A 17597-nucleotide genomic window follows, 5' to 3' on the forward strand; every position below is an offset into this window, starting at 1 on the left:
AGGGAATAAAGTCATTTATCTAGATTACTTTTTCCTCTTCTTCCTTGGCTTTTAATTCCATACCTACAGGCAAGTCAGTAAGTCATTGCTTGCATGTATTAAATGTATTTAAGGGCTGCTGGCCTTCGGGGACTGCCGGGCTCACATTCCCTGAGCCCTGACAGTGGGTCCCTATTTCTGACACAGGGCACGTTCTTGTGCTGCTTTCTCCTGAAGTGCTGGCTGTTTTCAGAGCTGAAGGTGGAGGTTCTGTGAATCACAGGCAGTTGTAAGTTGGGAGATGGGTGGGAATGCTGACCCCAGCCCTGTTCCCAGCATGGCCCTTGTGCCTGTTCTGCTCTTGGGGTGCAGTTCTGGGCACCACAATATCATAGAGATAGAAGGGGATTTGAGAGTGCCCAAAGGAGGGACCTGAAGATGGTGAAGGGTGTAGAGGTGAAGCCATAGGAGGAGCAGCTGAGGTCACTGGTTCAGCTGGAGCAGAGGAGACTGAGAGCAGGGCTCACTGGGGCTGCAGCTCCTCCCCAGGGGCAGCTCCAATCTCTGCTCTGTGTCAGGGACAGGACCCAGGGAACAGCTGGAGCTGGGCCAGGGGGGTTTGGTTGGGTATCAGGGAAAGGTTCTTCCCCCAAGGGTGCTGGCACTGCCCAGGCTCCCCAGGGAATGGTCCCGGCCCCGAGGCTGCCAGAGCTCCAGGAGAGCTTGGACAGAGCTCCAGGGATGCCCAGGCTGGGATTGCTGGGGTGTCTGGGCAGGGGCTGGGCTGGATGATCCTGGTGGGTCCTTTCCCACTGAGGATGTTCTATAATTCTGTGAGCAGTGACACTGTTGACACAGAGTCCTCACTCTGCCCGAGGCTGTGCAGGCAAAGTGCCCTTGGGTGTTAATTACTTTCAGCAGGTCATTGTTGTGTAGGTGAGTCCAGGACCAGCCAGGCTGGGAGGAGACAGAGCTGGGGCTGTGCCCTTTCTCACACACTGAACATCAAACTTGGACTGCTGCCACTGTCCCTGGAGCCACTGAGGGTGTCCCTCTGCTGCCTGTGCAGGTTTGGCAGCAGGGTGGTTCTGCATTCAGGTGGTTGTGTAATAGCAGAGGTAACAGCATATGGCAGCTAAATATGAACCAGCTCTGTTCCAAAAGGTCTGAGGTGTTTCCATGACTCCATCTGTTGAACTGCTATAAATACAGGAGAGCAGTGCAGGCTCTCAGGGAACAGAGCTGGGATCTGAGGGCACTGGAACCCACAGTGAGCTGGGATCTGCCAGGCTCTTACAGGAAAGCACAATTGCACCAGGTAAGAAGTCCAGCACTGGATATTGTTTTCAGTGAGTTGTACCACAGCTTTTTAGAAGATTTCAGTCTGAAATCACTTAAGAATTCCAAGTGATGGATGAAATTTCTCAGAACTCAACTGATTGAGACCAAGTGACTGAATTCTTTGTAAAAAATGTGCACATAGTGTCTTCCTCTGAATATAATGGTGGATTTTGTTTTGTTAAAGCCGTGACCCCACTCTCAGCTCTCAGCAGGGATTCCTGAACTGGTCAAATGACTTCCAGTGTGTTTCAAACCAAAGTCACACTGAACCAGACCCTCAATACCAAAATCCTTTCTTGGGATAACTGAACTGCTCAGGTGTCCTGGGTGAATTGTCACCTTGTTTATGAGCTGTGTAACCCCACACTTTCTGGCAGCCTAATTTCCCCCAAACTCTGTTATTGTTTTTCTTGGCTTTCTTTAATGTCCAGTTGCTTGTGTTTTGTGTCACATACTTTGGTCATTTGTGTACACTGAGTATTCTGGAATGATTCTCTTCTTGTTCAAATGAAGCCTTTGATCCCTGGATACACTCAGAATTTGCCATGTGAATCCACAAGTGTTTGCAGCCCCTTGGCTGCAGTACAGGGCCACCTCCAGTGCTCTTGGGTCCCACACTGGCTGCACCCTGCCCTGGGTACTGCTGGATACTCTCTCCATGGCTGGGGGCTGCTTCCTCCTGCTTCCTCTCCCTGCCTGTGTTGCTCTTGGACCTTGCTGGCAGCACTCCCAAAGTCAAGGTCTCTCTCCTGAGCCTGGATGAGTCAGACAATGTTCCAGAAAGCCCCTTCTGGCACCTCCAGGGTTTCCTGGTTTGGTAATGTCTGTTTGGTGTAAATAAAGCTTAATCAGCATAAATAAAACTTAATCTGAGCTGCTTGTCTTTAATGTATCTTAACTTTCACAGGAACTTACTTTGAAAGATCACCATATGATATTACCTGCTTTATTTTAAACCAAACACTGTACCTGGACATGCTGAGGGTTTGGAGTTCATGGCAGGTTTTCAGGAGCTCTGGGGGCTTGTCACATCTTGGTGGAGGATCTCCTTCTCTGGACTGGAGATTAACACCCTCCCTTCAGTTCCTTTGTTTCTTGAGGGGTGCTGGATGTCCTGGGGATGCTGCACTACCCAGGAATGAACATCCAAGTCCTGAGCTCTGTCACAGGGTCAGTCCCACGCTGCTGTTCCAGAAAATCTTCCTCCCAGTTTGGCAGCAGCAATTTCTGTTTCACAGAGCACCAGAGGGTGTGTCCAGGAGTCCTGAACCTGCTTCCTCTGTGCTCCACTGACCCCAGCTTCTGCTCCTTCCCAGGCAGAGCAGCCTCTGGGGTTTGTGCCTGCATTTTTAATAAGCAGTTTGATCAAGTCTGGGTCTTTGTGACCTTTCAGCTGCCAGCTGTAGTCTTTAGGACAAGGTCCTGTGTGTGCAGGTCCTGTGTTTCCCCAGGAGCCAGGGCAGGTTATGGACACTGTCCATGGACACCCTTTGGATGGGCAGGACTGGAGACCCTTTGCCAGGTGAGGGTCCCATGCTGGGTCTGGTGGTGTGGATTGAACCTGTGGATGCCCCCAGAGGAAGGGGATGTCCATGAAATCAGAGCTCTGGGTTCACATACTCCTGTGCCAGGTGCCTTCAGCCTTTCTGACAGAAGCACAGAGTCTCTGAGGTGGGGAGAGCCCCCTAAGTGCTCCCTCAGCACTGCCAGGGGCACCACTGACCATGTCCCCAAGTGCCACATCCCCCCCAGAAATGGGAGACTGGCACAGGTGAGCTTTTCCTTGTAGCCAGGTGTCAACTGGGAGAGGTTGTGGAGAAGGTTTAGGCTGGAGGGACCCTGCAGACAGCCTCTCTCTGGTCTCCTGTTTGGTGCTGCCACAGAGCCAAACACTCTGCTGGGGGGTTCACCTTTCTTCTCTTCCTGGACCCTGACTATTGCCACTGTTCTTTGCTGCTTAAACCCTAAATTAAATGCTCAGTGAGCCTCAGTGAGTTCCTCTAAATCTTCTTGTTTCAGTGAATTTATTTTTCTGATCTAAAAGTAGCTCAGCAGCTGGTACTGAGGAACTGGCCTTGCTCTCCTATCTCACAGCCATGGGAAGTTTTACATTTTTAGGCTTTTCTTAGCACAAAGGAGAAATTCTTGCTGACTCTTTCTCCCCCACATTGCTGGGGATGCTGTTGTTGGTTTAGGATTTATTTTCTTCTGAGCTGTTTTTGAGGGCATTTGTGTTGCCCTCTGTTGCAGCAGTCAGAATTTTAAATAGATGGCTTCTTCACATCTGGGATGGGAAGAAATTTTCCTTTAGGGATGTAAACTGGATGTGATGATGTGATTGATGTGATGTGATGTGATGTGATGTGATGTGATGGAGGAGTTCCCCACCCACGTTTGGTCTCACTGGTGGGAGGCCAGGGCACAGGCTGACACTGCTTCCCCACTCCAAGGATGAGGGCCAGTTTTATGTTTCAAGTAGAGGCTTGCCTATGTATTGCCAAGGGGGTGATGGAGCTGGGTATCTCACACCAGGTGACTTCACTGTTCCATGTACTGGGTGTTCCCAGAGTGAATCCCCTGTATTGTCACAGTGTGCTGAAGATACAGGTCAGTGATGGAATTTGCAGAGGGAACACAAGTTGGAGTTTATAGGGCACAAGAACTATTGGAATACAAGACCAAGATTCTAAGAACCAGCAGCCTCTGATTTCCAACTGTTAATAGTCCTCACTCACTGTATTTTGGTGCAAATCTAAGGAAGATTTCCCTGGAGTAGTTTCATGAGAGGATCAGCAATCCTGTGCACCAGCACAGGGACCTGATCCAGCTACAGCTGGTGTCCTCCAGCAGCAGCTTGGGTGTCTCCTGAGCAGTCCTTCCCTGCTGTCCCTGTCCCCATCCCTGTTGTCCCTGTCCTGGGGGAGGCAGGGCTGCTCCCTGGGGGCTGTTCCTGGTTGATGGATCTGGCTCAGGTTTGTGCTGGCCCTGCCCTGCCCTGGTGCTGCTGCACCTCTGGGGGAACAGGAGCACTAGGAACATTTCTCCTGTTTAATTTGCTGCCCCAGTTCTGGGAAGGGGTGGATGGAAGCAGACTTGGAGTGGGCCTGGCTGGAACTGGCAGCAGGCTGTGGGTGTGAGGTGCCATGGAAACAGTGCCTGTGTGTGCTCCCATCTCCTGCCCTGTGGGCACACACAGCTTGTGCCAGTCACCTTTTCTGGTGGTGCAGAGCTGTGCCTGCCCTGGCAGCTCCAGAACTCCTGCACAGCCAGGCTGGGCCCTGCTCAGGCCAGTGTTCAGGCAGAGCAAACACAGCTCCAGCAGCCTCTGTGGGGCCAGTTCTGCTCTCTGTGATCAGGAACAGGACCTGGGGAATGGCTGGAGATCAGGAAAGGCTCTTTCCACAGAAGGTGCTGGCACTGCCCAGGCTCCCCAGAGAGCCCTGAGTCTGCCAGAGCTCCAGGAGCTCTCAGGGATGCACAAGGTGGGATTGTTGAGGTGTCTGTGCAGGGCCAGGGGTTGGACTCCATGGTTCTTGCAGGTCCTGTCCAACCCAAGACATTCCATTTATTCTATGCTTTCCTTTTTGGCTGCTTGAAGGATTCCCTGGCACTAATGGGGATCTGTTTTGTTTGGTGTTTAGATGGACCCTGAGTATCGGGTGAAAAAGTTCTTGGCTCTTCTGAGAGAAGAAGGAACGTAAGTACTTTTATTTTAAAGCAGTGTTTAAATTCTCTTTTCTGCTGAGAAATGAGCTGCTCTGAGGGGAAGCTGCAGTGGGGTGTATCTGCTCTGATTGTTGGCCCCTCTGTATTGTCAGAGCTGTATCAGATCAGTTCTTTGAGCAATTTGGGAGGGGGGAGGTCCTGAAGGTTTGGGAACCTGCATGCCTGAATTCTCTGCTTTTCTGAATTTACCCTTGACTTTTAAAGTGTCCATGAGATACTGGGCCAAAATTTACCTTTCTTTAATTAAAATAAATCAAAAGAGATTCTGCTTGAGTTAAAATCCAGCTGTTTATCTAAAATCTGGAATTCTGGTTTCTTGTGTCTCCTGTCTGAGAGAAGGATGTCCTACTCTTTCCCCATAGGTGCCACAGGGATTAGTTGAGCCCAGTGGGACAGTGGCATCTCCTAGAGAATGACTTTCTAATACATGTAGGGCAGTACCTGTGCTGGGGAAACTCACACCACTATCTATCCTGGCTACATGTGAGTGGGTTCCAGTGTGTGCTTGATGCTTTATACATGTGCATGATGCTTTCCTGATGGATTTGGCTTCTTTTGCAAGAGTCCCTACCCTAGACTGAAGGTGGACCAAAGTGCAAGATCAACAGCTGGAAAAGTGACCAACCTGGAGAACAAACACTGGGATCTTTACTCTTCTGTGCTCAACACACTGGACAAAGTGAAATGCTCCCCTGATCCCCAGAGCCCCATGTGGAACCTGCATGTGTAGTGCAATACAGTATCTTTATTCTTTGTCTTTGATATTCTGATGTCATGTGGAAGTGTCTCCTAGAACACCGTGCTTCTGTCTCTGTGCAGCCAGGCTGCGTTTTGGGGTGAGCAGGGGGGAATGTCCTGTGAGGTTTGGGGCTGACCCTCACTTGAGTCCAGCATTCCTGCAGTAGGAAAGAGATCCTGGCTTCCAATAAACCTGCCAGCCTGCTGGAGGGATGTGGAAGCACTGCTGTGTCTTACCCTGGGCAGGAGAAGGATTTCTTGTGGTGTCACCCCACCCCTCACTGAACTCTGAGCCAGACCCACACCCCACAGACAGTGCCCATGGGAGTCCAGCTCCAGGAGTGCCTGGATGCTGCACCCACTTTATTTATGTCCAGGTATTTTGGGGCCTGATGGGACACTGCTGGTGGCACTGGGGACTGGAAGAGGGCAGGAAAGTGTTGATCAGAGTAGAGGAAATTTCCAAATCCAGTATTTAAGGCATCAAATCTTGTTGTTAATTCAACAACAATTTTAGGGATGCTAGTTCCAGCCTCCAGCTCTCCCTGAGTTCCTGTAGTTGGCAGCTTTGGTGTCCTCCAGCCTCATTTTTATCCCTTTCTCCTGCCATGTTACCAAAGGTTGAGATTGCTCCTTAGAGACAGAGAGGAGGCCAAGCTCTGCAGGTGCACGAGATGTGTATTGCCATGTTTTTGCACTGAAATAAAGGAATGTATCAAACCTTGCTCTGCACTCCTTCCCTGGTCCTGTGGCCTCAGGGAGATGCTGTCTCTGGCGGTCTGAGGCTGCTCCCCCTGGGCTCCAGTCCTTCCATAAGGTTCCTGGAACATACCTCAGTGTGGTGGGGCATGAAATCAAAGCCATTTAGCAGATCTTAGCCAGTGTAGCTTCCTAAACTTGACCAGACCCACTGTAAGGGCTAGCAGTGGTATCCAGAGGGGAGTTCCCAGGGAAGGGGGGTGCCCCACGTCCTCCCAGGCCGAGGTGGAGGTCCTGTTGTCCTCAGTGTGCTCACAGCAGTTGGAGTGTTTCAGCCACTCCACTCTGCTCCTCTGGCAGTGCTGTTGTGTTGTGATGCTGTTGTGAGTCCCAGTGGTGGTTCCCTCTCATTTTGTGTATGATCTTGTGAATTTATTTGTTCCTCCCTTCCCTCTGCCAGTCTGAGTGACAGCAGCACACAGTAACTTATATTTCAGAGTAAATGATGTAAACCTTATCGTGTCTGTGTCCAGAACTATATTGATGAATAAATATCTGGTTTAATTGCACATTCAATGGATTCAATAAAAAGCACAACTCCTTGTGATGACCTGGGTGCCATCTGTGTCTGGTGCTGGTGTGTGTGAGGAGCAGAGCTGTTCCTGGGCTGCTCAGTGTGTGCCTGAGTGTGGATGGGTTGAATTTACCCCAGCCTGAAGAGCTGGCTCCTCTTACAGAAGTTCGTGAGAGGACTCTGCTCCAGCCCATTGTGGAGCTGTGTGGGCCCTGCAGTGCTGAGCAGGCCCCTGTGTGTGTGTCTGTGTGTGTGTGTGTGGGGTTATCCCACACCTGGGGAGGGCTGGAGAACCAGGGTGGGTGCTGGGTGTGACACCTGGCCCAGTCCAACCTCTGTTCCAGGATCTCCATCTGAGATGTTTCCTGCAGGTGGCACAAGGGCAGCACCTTCCCAGCACCTGTGTGTTCTCTGTGGCTCCTTCTGGCACATTGGCTTTAAATGTATAATAAACAGACAATATTGCTTTTGATGTAAGGGCCAAATGCTTCACCCCCTTCCTTACCCAGTTTCATCCTGAACTTTGCAGGAATGTGTCCCTGAAATGAAGTTGGTGACCAGAGGCAGATTTGAAAGTGCTGGGGATGGGTTTTGGGGGCGCTCTGTGGGGTGGAGGAAGGTTTGGGGCAGGTGGGCAGACAGGGAGAGCTTCACCCCCAGAGCTGAGGAGTCCAGAACCCTCCATGGGCCAGGTTCTCTGGTTAGGTAGGACATGTCAGACACCCTCTCCATCCATGTGGATCCATGGGATGGCTTTGTGTGTAATTTGGGGATCAGGGCAAGAATACTGAGTGATTCTATATTTATTTTGCCCTTCAGACAGGTACATTTGAGAGCAGTGCATTGGAAAATCGTGTGCACTTAAAAGCATTGCTAATGCGAGGGGATGCTGCAGAAACACCCACAGAATTATTCATGGACAGGAGAAGATGTTTTTATATGGGAAAATTTGGACCTTGGTCTGTCCAAAGCACTGGGAGGTGATTCAGAGACAGCCTGTGAGTACATGTGGGGAGTGTACAAAGTCTGAAACCTGTTTTGATCCTTTTCTTCATTTCATCTTCTGGCTCTGCACAAGTCCCTGGCAGGAGGGAACAGCCGGGGGGGTCGGGCTCTGCTCCCAGGAACAGGGACAGGAGGAGAGGGAACGGCTTCAGGCTGGGCCAGGGGAGGTGTAGATGGAATATCAGGGAAAGTTTATTTGTGAACAGTTGTGCAGCCCTGGCACAGCTGCCCAGGGCAGGGGTGGAGTCCCCATCCCTGGAGGGGTTTAAAAGCTGTAGGGATGTGACACTTGGGGACAGGGGTCAGTGGTGGCCTCAGCAGTGCTGGGAATGGTTGGACTCAATGATCTGAAAGGTTTTTTCCAACCTTGAGGGTTCCATGATTCTGTGCTGAATCTCAGTTTTGCACACTGTGCCCTGGCACTCCCTGAATCAAAATCTCAGCATTCAGCTGTAAAATCTCTTCCTTTTGCCATCATTGTCTTGATTCCTATAACAGATACCCCTGCCCATGCCAGGGAGTTGGAACTATGTGACCCTTAAGGTCCTTTCCAACCCAAACCATTCTGGGATTCCCTGAATCCTGTGGCTGTCCTTGTCCATGAGCAGCTGGGTCGTGTCCCACTGCTCTGTAGCTGTTCAGCAGGACCCTCAGAGCCAAACCACACAAGCTGGCAAGTGCATATTTTTGAATTTTTACCTTTTCTTTAATGATGTACCACAAAAAATGGAAGTTGAAATATATTTTTCTCCAAATATATATATTTATATAATATATAATCTTAGTTAACTCAAGTATATACATTGTATAATAAATAATGCTTATAAAAAGAGACATTTTCTGAATATAAAATAAAAAAAAATCGACCTCTACAACTTTATACAAAACTTTGGATACAGCAGATTGATGGAAAAAGATCTTCCATTCAGTGCTAGAATACCTGGCTACAGTAAAATAATTACAAGGCAATAAATGTTCTATTTAATATTAAATACCTTTTCTTGATTAAAAAACAAACAAACAAAGAAGGGATTTTGTTTAAAGTCGGGTACTGGGAGTCTTTCCAGACATGGGATTTAATATATACTTTAAATAGATGCATATCAGAGGACGGCGTGGCTCCGGCTGGGGAGGCTTCTGGAGCTCTCTGGGATTTTAATTTTTGGGAGCAAAGGCTCCTGTGAAGGAGGGTCTGGAGCTCGTCCTGGTGCTCTGCATGGGAGGGACCTGGGGTTCTGCTCTGCCTGAGGCCCCTGCCAGGGTCTCTCACCCCTTTATTGCTCTGTGCAGCTCCAGGGGCTGCTCATTCCCAGAAAAAGAGAGAGTGGAGCAGCAGCCACAGCCCGAGTGGCCACCATTCCCTGGAATTCACTGGCTGGGGTGTGTTTGAACGTGGCTGTCGGTCCTGGAGCCCACCAGGACAGAGGGAGTGTTTATTTTTTAATTTCACGGGTCAGTACTCCTGGAGGAGGCAAACCCAGGGAGAGGGGATGTGCTCAGGGACGGGGGCACAGCCTGGGGAGCAGGGGGGGGGACAAACACTGGGATGGGCCATGGGATGTGGGGGAGCCCAAACCCCTGCACAGGGCTGGGGGGATTTCCTGGATGATTGCTGACAGCTCAGTAAATCCCATGGGAGGGGAAGGGTCTGCCTGGCATTCTGCTGTGGGACCACAACTGTCTGGTGGGAAGGCTGACAAGGAGGCTGGGACAGAGATTTCCTCTCTCCCTGGAATCTCTCATGTTCAGAGCTGGTGCAGCAGCTCACCTGGCAGGTAACCCATCCCCAGAGAGAGATCCTGAGCTCCCTCTGGGGTGTAGAGTCACGTTAGGGAATGCTGAGTCAATTGGTGCTGCCCTGACCCTTAGGATCCTCTCCTGGGCAGCTGCACGGTGGGGAGGTGGCCGGGACGATGCTGTCCCCTGTACACCAGCAGTGCCCTGCTCCTGTCCTGGGCCAGGTGCCAGAGGGTCAGCTCTGGGCTCTGCCTTCCTGACATCCTCCTTGGGAGATTATGGGAGATGTGGGGAGCCGAGAGGGCAGAGGGGAGGGGGAAGGAGAGACCACCCGTGGGCTCTGATTGTGTGCTGAGCCAGGTTTGGTTCTCCAGCATCACCTCGGAGCAGGAAGGAGGGAGCTGGGCTGGTGTGGGGGCTCCTTTCCTCTCCCCACTCCCCTCTTCCCCTCTCCCACCAGAGCTGGGAGCTTGGGGGCTGCTGTGGCAGCAGCTCTGCCTCGTGTGGCTGTGTCTCACTGGGACTCAGCTGGCCCTGGTCTCTGCTGTCCCCAGACAGCCTGTCCTGTCCCTGCTCCCCCTGTCCTGTCCTGTCCCTGTCCTCCTTGTCGTGTCCTGTCCCTGTTCCCCCTGTCCTGTCCCTGCTCCTGTCCTGTCCCTGCTCCTGTCCTGTCCTGTCCCTGTCCTCCTTGTCCTGTCCTGTCCCTGTTCCCCCTGTCCTGTCCCTGTCCTGTCCCTGCTCCTGTCCTGTCCCTGCCCTCCCCAGGCAGCCCGTCCTGCTGAGGCTCAGCAGTCACACCTTATGTGGGTGAGGTTCCCAGAACCTTCTCCACGCCCTGGGTGCCCTGGGTGTGTGCCCTGGCCGGGGCCATCAGGAGTTTTGTGCCGTCCTCTGCGGTGTGAGGCCACGTGTGGGGCTGACCATGGGTCTGATGGACCCTTGGGCCCTGCTCAGGAGCAGCCTCCACCAGTGGAGACCCAGCTGTGCTTACTTGCAGGTGTGGACGTCGTAGACCCGCGTGCACTCCTGGCAGCTGACGTAGCAGCACCAGTGGAAGATGCAGTGACATTTCTCCTTGCGTTTCTCAGTCCGGGTGTTGTGGCCCCTCCCGCAGCACAGGAGGTCACAACCGTCGATGCCGTGGGAGGTGACGTTGCACGTCCTGTCCCTCGTCCCAAAGGAGCCCGTCTCCGGGTTGGGCTCACAGAAATTGGGGGAGTTCTCGTAGTAGACCAGGTCCCGCTCCGTCGGCGGCTTGAAAAGCGCGTACTTGGCCCTGAGAGTTTCTACCCAGCCCCGGGACTCGCGGTGCTTCTCCACCACCATCTCCGAGGCGCTGTCGTATTTATCCTTCAGGTAGTCCCCGATGGCCCGGAAATCGGGCTGGGCCCACCAGCAGGTCTTGACCTCGCAGCTCCCCGAGAGCCCGTGGCACTTGCACTTGAGGTGCATGTGATCCAGGATGGTCTGTCCGGGGAAAACAGAGTCAGCAGCAGCCCGTGGAACACAGGCTCTGCTTTCCATCACTGCCTGTGCCACCTGAGAAATGTCTGATCTCAACTGTCTGGGAAGCCTCGCCTTCAGTTTTGGGGGCAGTTTTGGGCACCACACATAAAAAAGGCACTAAGCCACTAGAGAGCATCTAAAGGAGGCCACAAGGATGGGGAAGGGTTGGGAGGGGCCTTATGAGGACATCTGGTTTGCTCAGCTGGAGGAGACTGAGGCTGGACTTCATTGAGGTCTTCAGCACCCTCATGAGGAGCAGTGGACAGTATTGATCTCTTCACTCTCCTGACCAGTGACAGGAACCAAAGCAATGCCTGGAGCTGTGCCAGGGGAGGAGATCAGGGCAAGGTTCTTCCCCCAGAGGTGCTGGCACTGCCCAGGCTCCCCAGGGAATGGTCCTGGCCCCGAGGCTGCCAGAGCTCCAGGAGAGCTTGGACAGAGCTCCAGGGATGAACAGGGTGGGGTTGTTGGGGGGTCTGGGCAGGGCCAGGAGCTGCACTGGATGATCCCTGTGGGTCCCTTCCAGCCCGGGATATTCTCTGGTTCTGTGATTGTGTAAGCATGGGCTGGCTGGAGATGCTGAGGAGCTTTAAAGATCTCCAGAGATTTCACACTACAGAAGCATGGCTGAGGTGGGCAGCTGCTCTGATCATCCACCCCATCCAATGTAATGCAATGCAATGCAATCCAGTCCAGTCCAGTCCAGTCCAGTCCAGTCCAATCCAATCCAATCCAATCCAATCCAATCCAGTCCAGTCCAGTCCAATCCAATCCAATCCAATCCAATCCAATCCAATCCAATCCAGTCCAGTCCAGTCCAATCCAATCCAATCCAATCCAATCCAATCCAATCCAGTCCAGTCCAGTCCAATCCAATCCAATCCAATCCAGTCTAACCCAATCCCAATGTTTGATCCTTTTGTGGGGGTCCTTCCTCTCCTATGTGTGTGGATGATCAGAGCCCAGAGAAGCTGAGGGCTGGAGATGTTTCTGAGCCCTGTGGATGGAGACTGATCCCTGTCCTCTCCTTGCTAATGACCCTTCATTTATATCTCAAGTCCAACAGTTTGTACTAAAAAATGTGTGAAACTGGGAATCTACAGACCTTCACCAAAATCTCCTTAGTATGGAGCAAAATAATCACTGATTTTGGATAAAATTACCGGAGTTTGGTGGGGGATTTTTGTACTGGAGGCTGTCAGGTTTCTCTCCTTCCACCTCTACCTGCTGTGGTGTGCAAAACCCATTTCAGTGTTAGCTTCAAGCACTGTTGGAAAGGTCCCATTGGGTTTGCAAATGACCCAGGGCAGGCAGAGGCCCAGGTACCTGCTGACCACAGGAATGGGATGGAATGGGATGGGATGGGATGGAATATTCCAGTTGGATGGGTCTGTGACTGTCATCTCCTCCAAGGAATCATTGGGTGGGATAATGTTATAACAGGGAACATGCAGGAAGGAGGCACTGGGAACAAAATCCTCTTCATCCAGTGCTGACCTGGGCTTTGGTTTCCACACATGGCCTTGGAAGGTGCTCAGGATGCCCAGGGAAGCTGTGGCTGCCCCACCCCTGGAAGTGTCCCAGGCCAGGTTGGACAGGGCTTGGAGCAACCTGGGATAGTGGAAGGTGTCCCTGTCCATGCCAGTGGAACAAGATGGGCTTTAAGGTCCCTTCAACCCAAACCATTCTGGAATTCTGTTTGCACTGGAATCAAGGAATGTTTTAGCTCTTAACCCCACCTGTCTGTTTGGAGGGAGAGGAAATGCTGTCCCCTGGAACATAATCCTAGAAAGTCGCTGCCTGGGAATTCCTGTGGTCCCACTCCATCAGGAGGAGCTGACTGGGCCATCCATGCAGGACTGGCCATACCTCCTGTCCCCACTGGACACTCACCGTCCGGCCGGCCTCGTTGTTGTGCCTGTTCATGGCCGAGCGCGCGTCCGGCCGGTTCTCCCGCGCGTCTGCGAATTCCCGGGACACCAGCACGCCGAAGTCGGCGTCCTCGCTGCACCCCCCCCATTTCCAGCCATCCCCCGGGGGTCCCTTGTGGTGGGAGTCACAGCCACAGATGGTGGAGGTGCCCTCGGCGCAGGAGCGGGTGACAGCGAAGGCCACCCCGGCCGAGGCAATGGCGTGGACGAAGGCGGATTCTCGTGTGGCTGCAGAGACACAGAACCCGGGGGGTCATTGGTCAGTGCAACACCGGTGTTTTCCTTCCCAACCTCCCCCAGCAGCACCTAAACCTCGCTGAAAAGCAAAAAGTTATTTAGTTAATTTGTTAATGAGGGTTTCCTGGAGCGGGAGCTGCCAGTATTGCCCTTGGGCAGGAGTGGAGCAGGGCTGTGACTCCAGCTCTGGGGGTCACACGTGCAGCATTTCCCAAACAGGATCCAGGATTTCATCCAGCACGGGTGCTCAGGGGTGAACAAGGCATCAGTAGCAGCTTGAGGGGCCTCAGGAGAAAGTTACCGGAGTAATTCCTGGTCTGAGAGCCCAGAGAGGGGCTCCATGCCAGGGGTTACAGATGGAGAGGCTCATTGACCTGGGGGAAGGTGCAGGACACACTGTGGGAGAACAGGCATTTGACCCAGCCTCAGTGGCTGCGCTGACTCTGGCTCTCCCAATCACTGTCGGTATCTCAGAACCAACCTTCTCCCTGGGGACACCTTTTGGCACAGAGCTCTGCACAAGTGCAGCTCCCTGGGCAGGGATGGAGACTCTGGGTCTCTAACCCAGAGCAGATGCTGGAGTCAATCCAACCTCGTGCTGATGTGCAGGAGACTGGGAGGGGCTGGAGGCCGGAGCTCAGGGGCTGCAGTGCCTGGGCTGGAGGGTTCTGGCTGCCTCGTGGGTCTGCTGTGATCGGATCATCGGGGCAGCCATCAGTGGAAGTGGGATGGAGCCAGAAATTTCTGCTGAGAAAATCACCTTGGAGCCAGTCCCCTCCTTCCAGAGCAGGAGCCATGAACCATCTTCTCAGCTGTCCCCTGCATCCCTGCCCTGCTCCTGCCTGGTGCCCGGGGGCAGCAGGTCCCTCTCCCCAGCCTCGGTCTCTCTGCAGAGCTGGGTCTGGCTCCCAAAAGCCGAATTTCCCAAGCTGAGCTGGTGCCAGCCCGAGCAGGCTCTCAGGGGAGGCGGCTGTGGGTGGGCACCAGCTGTGGGAATGTGCAGCCCTGCCCGGGGAGCTCCCAAACGGGATCTGCATCCAGGGCTGCTCGGTCCTGCCTGTGCCGGCAGCACCTGCTGAGGTTCCAATCTCATTTCAGTTCAAACTCTTCCCTCCTTGCCCTGCGCATCTCCGATGTGCCAGCAGGGATCCAGCCTCTACCTGGCAAGGTTTTCCTCGGGGATCTTTCTCCAGCTGCTTATACTGGGACCACTGGGGGCGGCGGGCACCGGCTGAAGGTCCCGGCTCCAATTGAGGTGTTTGAGCCTGACAAAGGCTCCTTGGGTGGCCCGTGACCCAAAGCAGATCAGATTAGAGGAGCCAGCGAGCCCTCCTGGCCCCAGCCCAGGACAGCCCGGGGACAGGGGGAGGACACGAGTCACTCTCGGGCCCGATGTGGCTCCGAATTCCCCGGGAGGTGCGGATGGGCACGGGGAGCAGGGGCACTGCGGGGCCGGGCTGGGCTGGGACCGAGCCGGGCTGGGACCGAACCGGGGCTGAGCTGGGACAGAACCGGGCTGGGCTGGGACAGAGCCGGGCTGGGCTGGGACAGAACCGGGCTGGGCTGGGACCGAACCGGGCTGGGCTGGGACCGAACCGGGGCTGGGCTGGGACCGAACCGGGGCTGGGCTGGGACAGAACCGGGCTGGGCTGGGACCGAACCGGGCTGGGCTGGGACAGAGCCGGGCTGGGCTGGGACAGAACCGGGCTGGGCTGGGACAGAACCGGGGCTGGACTGGGACAGAACCGGGCTGGGACCGAACCGGGGCTGAGCTGGGACCGAACCGGGCTGGGCTGGGACAGAGCCGGGCTGGGCTGGGACCGAACCGGGCTGGGCTGGGACAGAACCGGGCTGGGCTGGGACCGAGCCGGGCTGGGCTGGGACAGAGCCGGGCTGGGCTGGGACAGAACCGGGCTGGGCTGGGACAGAACCGGGCTGGGCTGGGACCGAACCGGGCTGGGCTGGGACCGAGCCGGGCTGGGCTGGGACCGAACCGGGGCTGGGCTGGGACCGAACCGGGGCTGGGCTGGGACCGAACCGGGGCTGGGCTGGGACAGAGCCGGGCTGGGCTGGGACAGAACCGGGCTGGGCTGGGACCGAACCGGGCTGGGCTGGGACAGAACCGGGCTGGGCTGGGACAGAACCGGGGCTGGACTGGGACAGAACCGGGCTGGGACCGAACCGGGGCTGAGCTGGGACCGAACCGGGCTGGGCTGGGACAGAACCGGGCTGGGCTGGGACAGAACCGGGCTGGGCTGGGACAGAGCCGGGGCTGGGACAGAACCGGGCTGGGCTGGGACAGAGCCGGGCTGGGCTGGGACAGAGCCGGGGCTGGGCTGGGACAGAGTCGGGGCTGGGACAGAGTCGGGGCTGGGACCGAGCCGGGGCTGGGCTGGGACCGAACCCGGGCTGGGCCCGAGCCGGGGCTGGCAGTGCCCGCCGGGCAGGGCCGCAAGGACACGGCTCCCGCAGCTGCCCCGTGTCCCCCCCAGTGTCCCCCGTGTCCCCCGTGTCCCCCGTGTCCCCGTGTCCCCCGTGTCCCCAGTGTCCCCAGTGTCCCCCGTGTCCCCCGTGTCTCCCGTGTCCCCCATGTCCCCAGTGTCCCCCAGTGTCCCCAGTGTCCCCCAGTGTCCCCCCGTGTCCCCCGTGTCCCCAGTGTCCCCCCGTGTCCCCCGTGCCCCCCGTGTCCCCGTGTCTCCCGTGTCCCCCGTGTCCCCAGTGCCCCCCGTGTCCCCGTGTCCCCGTGTCCCCCATGTCCCCGTGTCCCCGTGTCCACCGTGTCCCCAGTGTCCCCATGTCCCCGTGTCCCCGTGTCCCCAGTGTCCCCAGTGTCCCCAGTGCCCCCCGTGTCCCCGTGTCCCCCGTGTCCCCCTGTCCCCCGTGTCCCCGTGTCCCTGTGTCCCCGCACGGTGCCGCCCGGGGGGAGCGAGCTGCGAACAAACCGCTCGCCTTGAAATTCTCTCCTGGGTCTGGGCGCGGAGCTGGGAGAATTTCCCAGAGATGAAATGCGGGAGCGGCGTTCCCAGAACCAGGGGAGGGGCTGGCGAGGGAGGATTAGAGCCGCCTTGACAGTGCACCACTGCGACTGTGTCCCAGCCGGGCCCGTTACCTGCTGGGACACTCAATTTGCCATTGTTCCCTCGGTGTCACACTGTATTACCAGCATAATGCGGAATGTTTCCGCCGGCCAGCGTACCCACGGCACAGAGCACTGGCATTCCCCAGGAGCACCTCGTAGCAACGGGGCAATGTTCCCCTGTCCTGCCGTCACCCTCCAATCCCGCCAGCCCGGCTGGGAAATCCCTATTGACGGCGCTCCCCAGCCCCCCAGAATGGCTAAAGGGCGTGTGAATGCGGCAGCGATTTGAAACGACTGCGGCGCTGCGATGCTATCGCTCGCCCTGCCTCACAGTAGGGGAGGAAGCTTAGCTCTTTCTCATCGGTATAAGCTTATTTTTCTCTCTCCTTCTCTCCTTTCCCTCCCCCTCCCTTTAAGCTGCTGAGTTTATATCAAGCCCTGATCCCACACACCCCTGTTTAGATGCAAATGACTGCGAGTGTCATGGCTGAGAAAAGCCGTGGGTTATCGTGGTGAGGGTCTGCCTTTCACAGCTCGTGTCAGGGGCTTAGCCGAGCTCACGGGGACCTCAGCTGCCTCCCCTGCAGCTGCCCCGGGATGCGCTGCCCGGCCCGGGGAGCATCGTCCGGAGAATCTCCGGCAGAGCCTCCCTGGAGCCGGGGAGCAGCGAGGGCAGCCCGGGCTGGGGGACAGGAGCACACGGGCTGGGGACAGGGCTGAGCTCCTGCCAAGCTCCGGCACATCCAGCCCAGGAATCGCCCTCCAGGTGCCCGTGGGACCTCCCTGCCCCGGGCACTCAGGGCCGGCTCTGTCTGGGGCCGACCTGAACTGAAATCATGGATTTCATCACTAACCCAAGGAACGGTGATTGCTTCCCCCCAGAGCAGCGTGTGGCTGCTGCCTCAGCCCTGGCTTTGGCCAGGACCTGGCTGGAAGAGCCATTGGCTTTAGATAAGAACTGACCTTATTTTACAAAGAAAAGGGAAAGGAGGGAGGGGGAAAGCAGGTTTTTCCTCCCTCCTTATCCCAGACTGCACACCTGCAG

At 55.5% G+C, this 17597-nt stretch overlaps 2 protein-coding genes across 11 annotated transcripts in view; one reads left to right on the forward strand and one right to left on the reverse strand.

Moving 5' to 3' along the window:
* The window catches only part of NSF (N-ethylmaleimide sensitive factor, vesicle fusing ATPase), a 76265-nt gene extending 69172 nt beyond the window's left edge, over positions 1-7093 (forward strand). For 5 of the 10 annotated variants that reach the window (XM_086864797.1, XM_086864802.1, XM_086864806.1 and 2 more), the window contains 2 exons: positions 4962-5017; positions 5409-7093. In XM_086864797.1, coding sequence (XP_086720923.1) covers positions 4962-5017; positions 5409-5424 — 72 coding nt within the window. In that variant the 3' untranslated portion in view covers positions 5425-7093. The remainder of the gene's footprint in view (positions 1-4961; positions 5018-5408) is intronic. The other 5 variants (XM_086864796.1, XM_086864800.1, XM_086864804.1 and 2 more) reach the window with 1 other exon arrangement.
* A 2400-nt stretch (positions 7094-9493) lies between these two features.
* WNT3 (Wnt family member 3) overlaps positions 9494-17597 on the reverse strand; it is a 46326-nt gene continuing 38222 nt past the window's right edge. The window contains exons 3-4 of the mRNA XM_023942401.2: positions 13199-13464; positions 9494-11266 (exon numbers count right to left, since the gene is read on the reverse strand). Coding sequence (XP_023798169.1) covers positions 10787-11266; positions 13199-13464 — 746 coding nt within the window. The 3' untranslated portion in view covers positions 9494-10786. The remainder of the gene's footprint in view (positions 11267-13198; positions 13465-17597) is intronic.

This window comes from Cyanistes caeruleus, chromosome 27 (assembly GCF_971803275.1).
Source record: "Cyanistes caeruleus chromosome 27, bCyaCae1.hap1.1, whole genome shotgun sequence".
Lineage (NCBI taxonomy): Eukaryota > Metazoa > Chordata > Aves > Passeriformes > Paridae > Cyanistes > Cyanistes caeruleus.